The sequence below is a fragment of the Thunnus thynnus genome, chromosome 13 (assembly GCF_963924715.1).
Source record: "Thunnus thynnus chromosome 13, fThuThy2.1, whole genome shotgun sequence".
NCBI lineage: Eukaryota > Metazoa > Chordata > Actinopteri > Scombriformes > Scombridae > Thunnus > Thunnus thynnus.
Window position 1 is genome coordinate 23,172,744 of NC_089529.1, and position 6,212 is coordinate 23,178,955.

The 6,212-nt window shown below is 38.9% G+C and overlaps 1 protein-coding gene across 1 annotated transcript; it reads right to left on the reverse strand.

Moving 5' to 3' along the window:
- Positions 1-388: 388 nt before the first annotated feature.
- LOC137195041 (insulin) lies at positions 389-4,292 on the reverse strand. The gene is made up of 3 exons (XM_067607115.1): positions 3,744-4,292; positions 2,373-2,568; positions 389-1,200 (listed from the first exon to the last, which is right to left on the reverse strand). The coding sequence occupies exons 2-3, from the start codon at positions 2,554-2,556 to the stop codon at positions 1,037-1,039; spliced, it is 348 nt and encodes a 115-aa protein (XP_067463216.1). The 5' UTR covers positions 2,557-2,568; positions 3,744-4,292; the 3' UTR covers positions 389-1,036.
- Positions 4,293-6,212: the final 1,920 nt, after the last annotated feature.

Consider the following 6,212-nt stretch of genomic DNA (forward strand, 5'->3'; position numbering starts at 1 on the left):
TGACATAGAAATTAGTTGTGATTAAGTCTTTATTAAAAAAGACGTAATTTTTGCATCTATAGAAATATAAAAATGACATTCATGAATCCTGTGGATTTGTAAAATTGGCACAGACACAAACAAGTAAACATTTATTTCATGACTATGTGTACATCTTTATTTAAAAAAGAAAAAAAAATGTATGTATTATAAATTCATTTTATAAATGTACCTTATGTGTGAAACTTCTTTGAATTGATAGGGAATTTACGCAATTATCACTATAAATAATCAATATATTTTTGAAAATGTGTAGAAACTGTTTGCTTTACTTTTAGCATCCATTTAAAATTTGCTTTGAATGAAATGCTGGACATTTTGATTTTTTTTTTAAACAAAACAAAACAAAACAAAAACCCACAGTTGTAAGATATAAAACCAAGTTTTCAAAGCTTTAAATTTGGTTCACAAAGAATATATAAATGCATTTATTTTGACTTGAGCTGAGACAATTAGCCTATTAATTGTTTAAATGATTGTCAGCAAATTAATTGAATTCTCAACTTCTAGCAGCTCAAATGGGAGAATTTGCTTCTTTTCTTTGTCATGTATGATAGTTAACTGAAAATATGTTAAGTGTTGAAGGTTGGTCGAACAAAAAAAAAAAAAAGAAGCAATTTGAAGACGTCTGCTTGGACTCTGAAAAATCATAACTGATCCTTTTCATTTCTTTCTGACATTTAATCGACAACATGATTAATTGTGAATAATCATTGGTTGCAGCTCTAAACTTATGACAATAAAGAGAGAAATAAAAAAAAAAGTCTCCACACCAAGAAACATGTCTGATAGTTTCTCAATTCACAAAACTTTATTTTCTAGGAAAAATAATTTCATTTCTTTCTCAGCGCTTCATTTGACAGCAGTTTTCAGAGAGTGGACAGCACTGCCACTCTTCTGATGATGGCGAAGGTGGGGATAGGGTGGTGGAGGGGGGTTTGGTGCGTGGGTTCAGGCTAAGTTAGCCGAGAAGCTAAGCTAGGCTAAGCCAGGCGGTTCAGTTGCAGTAGTTCTGCAGGTCGAAGATGTTGCAGGGCTTGTGGCAGCACTGTTCCACGATGCCTCGCTTCACCATCATTTCCATCTGGTCCTTGAAGGCGAACTCGGCCACCTCGTTCTCACCACCCACCGCAGCTCCGCCCGCCTTTGGAGGGAGGAAACCTGATTGGACGAACACAGAGACGCTCAGGGAGAAGTCATCATCCTGATATAAAGATTATCAGGCTCTACACACAGCTCGGAGTGAGGTTGCATGACCTTTGGATTCATGTTCAGAGAGTTTAAAAACACAATGAAATGAAAAATACAGTTTCCAAGTTTTAATCCAGTGTCCCTGTCTCAAGGCTGGGCGATATATATCAAATTAATTTGATTAATTCAAATTTTTGTTTTAGCATGATGTATAAAATGTCTAAATTGTGAAAATCGAGTTATTACAATATGCACAAAAAGGTTTAGTCAAAAAGTAACAGATGCTAGTTGCTACATTAGCAGCTTTGAGTCACAACAATCCTGTAAACTGTGACGTGATCAGTTTCACTACATGTTCACCTGCTGCAGGTTACAGGACTGTAGTGACTCCAGGTGTCTCTGGATATGAATCAGTGGATTTGTCTGTCACATCCACGGGAAGGACAGACCGAAAATGACTCTGCACACTGATCTGTGCTCTCAGTTTGTGTTTGTTGATGAGTTATCATCTCTGGTTAACAGAAACTGAACAGATTCCAGATTCTACTTGTTCAGTTTGTCTCTACCTGCCAGGTAGCTAACGCTAGCTAGCAGCAGTCTGCACATATCAGACTGATTTTTTGTAAGGAAACACAAACAGCGACAGATCAATTAGTGAGTGGACCTTTCTGCTCTGTGCTGAAACTGATTATTAAACTACATGTGCTCTACTTAGTTGAAGCATCTGGTACTGAGGTCAGTAGCTGTGGGATAACCTGTGTTTCATATATAACGATAACAGTCTTGCAGGTGGTGCAGCTCTTTTATTATTCTTGCACAGTTGTCCAAAAAATTATGATGTTTCACTCCGGCATTTTGCAAAAATGGACCCCAAGCTTGAAAAAAGATTTCTTGGCCATATCTCCAAGCGCTACCCTGTGTTAATTATTCATGTATCTCTCGCTTCATATGTAACATGTAACATAACATGTAATATGTATGTAATCTTTCTCTGTGATCACTCATCAACTTAAAGGATTAGTTCAGGTGTTTCTCTATGGGCAGGATGAAATCTGTGTTTTAAAATGTAGACATAGTCTCAGTTGGCCTCTTTGTTTTTGTGTAGTGATTTGCTGTGTGGGGTTTTTCGGTGTTGGTCTCACCCAGCAGGGGGTCGACGTCTCTCTTGGGGTTGTAGAAGAAGCCTCTGTCCCCGCAGACCAGGTAGAGGGCGTCGACTAGGTGAGAGCCGCACAGGTGCTGCGGGGGGGCGACAGCCTGGGAGCCCGGCCACAATACCATCATTAAGACCAGCAGAGAGACAGACTGGAGCCACAGTGCTGCCATGCTGCAGGAGACCTGAACACACAAATATGTTTTATATTTTTAGACAGTACAACTAAAAACTGCTAGTGATGTCATGATCAATGTCATGTAGAGGATTTGAGGGGAAAAGTAAATTAATTAAAAACAGTGCTGTTGATAATTATCAGTGATAACACATAACAAAATAAGAGTGTAAAAAAAACTGAATTTGAACACTAAATATGATGAAAAGACAAAAATAAATATAAGAAATAGTTGGAATAATGTACCTGAGTGTAATGTTCAAGTAAAAAATGTGTATAAGAATGATAAATGATAAAAAAAAAAATGAATGTAAATTGATAAATAACATTCATGTGCAGGAAAAAAAGGAGAAGAGGAAGAAAAAATGAGACAATATCGAGGATGAGAAGGAGAGAAGTAAAATGGAGTGAGAAAGGAAGAAAGGAACAAAAAGGAGGATTAAACAGGAGTAAAAGGATGAGAGGCTCATCTATGGAGCTGATGGAGATGGAGAAGGAAGAGGAGAATATGGAGGTGAAGATAGAGAAGTAGTGGAGTAAAAGGAGGAGAACAAATCTTTGGAGTGAAAGGAGGAGATGAAGGTGTAGGTAGAGGAGTAAAAGGAGGAGAGCAGCTCACCTGTAAAGCTGGAGGAAGAGGAGGGTGTGGAGCTGTAGAGAGAGGAGGAGATGGAAGAGCAGTGGAGGAAAACCTCACTTGTAGAGGAAGAGGAGGAGACGGAGGTGTAGATAGAGGAGTAACAGAGGAAGAGGAGGAGAACAGTTTAATTAGAGTCAAGCAAGGAGGTGATGGATAGAAAAGTTGAGGAGAAGGAAAAGCAACGAGATGCAAATACAGGAGAATGAGGAGAAGTGGAGGAGATGAAGGTGCAGAAAGAGGAGTAGTGGAGAAAGAGGAGAAATAGCTCATCTGTAAAGTTGGACGAGGAGGTGATTGATCAAAAGCATGGTGAAGGATAGTGGAGAACAACCCACCTGTAGAGTCATCAGAAGAGATATTGATACAGGAGAGGAGGAGAAAGAGGTGAAGATAGATGAGTAATGGAGGAAGAGGAGGTGAACATCTCACCTGTAGAGTTGGAGGAGGTGATGGAGGAGTAGATATAGAAGGAGAGAGAGTGGCTCACCTGTAAAGTCAGAGGAAGAGGAGGATGTGGAGTTGTAGAAAGAGGAGAAGTTGCTCACCTGGAGAGTTGGAGGAGAAGGGAGAGATGGATGAGGAGACTCTGTGATGAAGAGGAGGAGCAGTTGCTGAGAGCTGGATGTGTGAGGCAGAGCAGAGGGCCTCCTCTCCCTTTATACTCCATCACCTCCACCTGGACAAGCTCCTTGCTCTGTGTGTATGTGTCTGTGTGTGTGTGTGTGTGTGTGTGTGTGTGTGTGTCAGCAGACATTAGGTGACACACTTTACTTCTGATTGACTGCCTCTCCGCCTCAAACACTTTACAGCACTTAGTAAAACAAACTGAGCTAATGAGCCGGCATGATCTGATCACCTCTCACTGACAAATATTGATCACCAATCAGCCTGCTGAGCTCAGCAGTTACTGAACTCAGCTGAAAGTCCGACTGACAGTTGAATCCTCGTCACTTTTTGTGTGAGGAAATATAAACTAAAATGATACTGCAGCTACTGTGCAGATTTTCAAGGTTTTTTATAAGATGATAAAACTGTTTTTGACATATTTGTGTAAACAGAAACAGATTCCCATTCAAATTTATATGAATTTCCAGAAAATTGTCAAAAGCCATTAAACCATTTGCAGAAGGAGAGGACACAACGAGATGATTAATCATTAAAAGAGCGGCAGTCAAAGCTTAAACGATGGAAAACGTGATGGAAATATGACATTTTGTTTCATGTAGAGCTGCAACAATTAGTTGATTGACAGAAGATGAATCAGCAACTATTTTAATAATCAAATAATTGCTTCAATACATTTTCAAGCAACTGCCTGAAATGCTCACTAGATCAGCGAATGTGTATTAGTCCGCAACTGAAAATAGTTCCCAAACTATTTTTAGTACCACAGACAGGGGCGGGGAATTAAGAAAGTATTAAGAGACGGACTAACACATTGTTGGTTTTGGTCTTTTAATGAGATTTATTAATAATAAGAAAAATATAAAAAAACATCAGCTTTATCCTTTAATGCGCATTGATCTGTGCGCATGTTGACCCTTTTAATATATGTAACAATATGGCCTTTCCTCTGGTTTAAGGATCTAAAACTAGTTGTTTCTTATTTTTTTATTCACTAACAGTTTTATTTCCTGGTGTGTAATGATCATTACACCCACACGGGGGCGCACATATGGCTACAAACTTCAGCTGTTTGACTCCTTTCACTACTTGTTTCCATTTCTTTTTGTGTAAGAAAACAGAACTACAGTGCATTAACTAACTGCTCCCAACACTAATACAAAGAGGGCTTAATGGGTGCTGATGGAGCTCTTGTTGCAGCTTGTTTGTCACTGAAAGGGAAAACTCAACTAACCGTGACAGAGTGTCTCCATGACAAACTGTCTGTGACGGAGGAGGACGCAAAACAAAAAGTGTTTCTGAGAAATTCTCAGAATTATAGTGAAGTCTGAAGGCGTCTCGTCACAGTTACGCCACAAATCTCCCAAAAACCAGATCAGCTGCCAGTCACTGACAAAAAACCTCCATCTTAACCACTTCTATCACTGAGCTGTAAAATCTGATTTAATTGAATTTTGAAGTGTTTTGACTTGTAAACCCTCTGGAGTCTGTCTCTTCATCTGTGAACACTGAGCATGTTTTATTAAAAGTAATATAAATGTATATCATGTAGAGACAAGCAGAGAAAACCAGTTGAAAATGCGGATCTGGGGAATTCACACGTTTGTCAACAATAAACCATTCTTAAATGTTTTAAAGCCATGAATTGTTGATATTTTCAGTGATTTACAGACTTACTGTAAATACTTTGAACAAAAAGGTGCACAATATTTTACAGTTTCAGGTTTATGTGCTGAAGTTTTGAGATATCTGTCTCTTAAAAGTCCTTTTTGCTGGCTGGAAGGACATGTCATTGTTTGATTGACATTAGCTGGACAAACTGACCCTTTGAACCGTTCTGTCTCACCTCCATTAACATTCTGATTGGTGGGTTTCTTGAATAAAAGGATGAAGCAAACCAACAGAGCCAAGAGGAAGACGAACAAGGCCACACTCACATAGGGGAAGTGGAACCTGACTGCTGGAAAATGAACAGTGAAGACTGAATGTAGAGAGTACGGACATCAGGAGCAACATATCCTACCAATGGCCACCACACACAAATATTTCACTGTATTTCAGGACATTTGGTCGTTTTCTTGTCTGGAACCATGTGTGATGTTTTTACAGTTTTAAATGGAGTAACAACACTTCATCTGGACTTCAGCTTGACAGTTTATCCTTAAACTTCAAAACAGCAGTTGACAAAACAATCCCAACTCAAGGTCCATATTTACTCGTTTCATTCCAGAGCTTTTGACCACATTACACTCTCTTCATCTTCTTTATTTTGAATCTTTTTTTCATCATGTTTGTTTCATCAACTGCCAAGTTGGACAAGAAGTCCCTAAAGTGCCTGAATAATGGAAAGTTTGAACATCTACAGTTCTATTACAATGAAGCAGACTCCA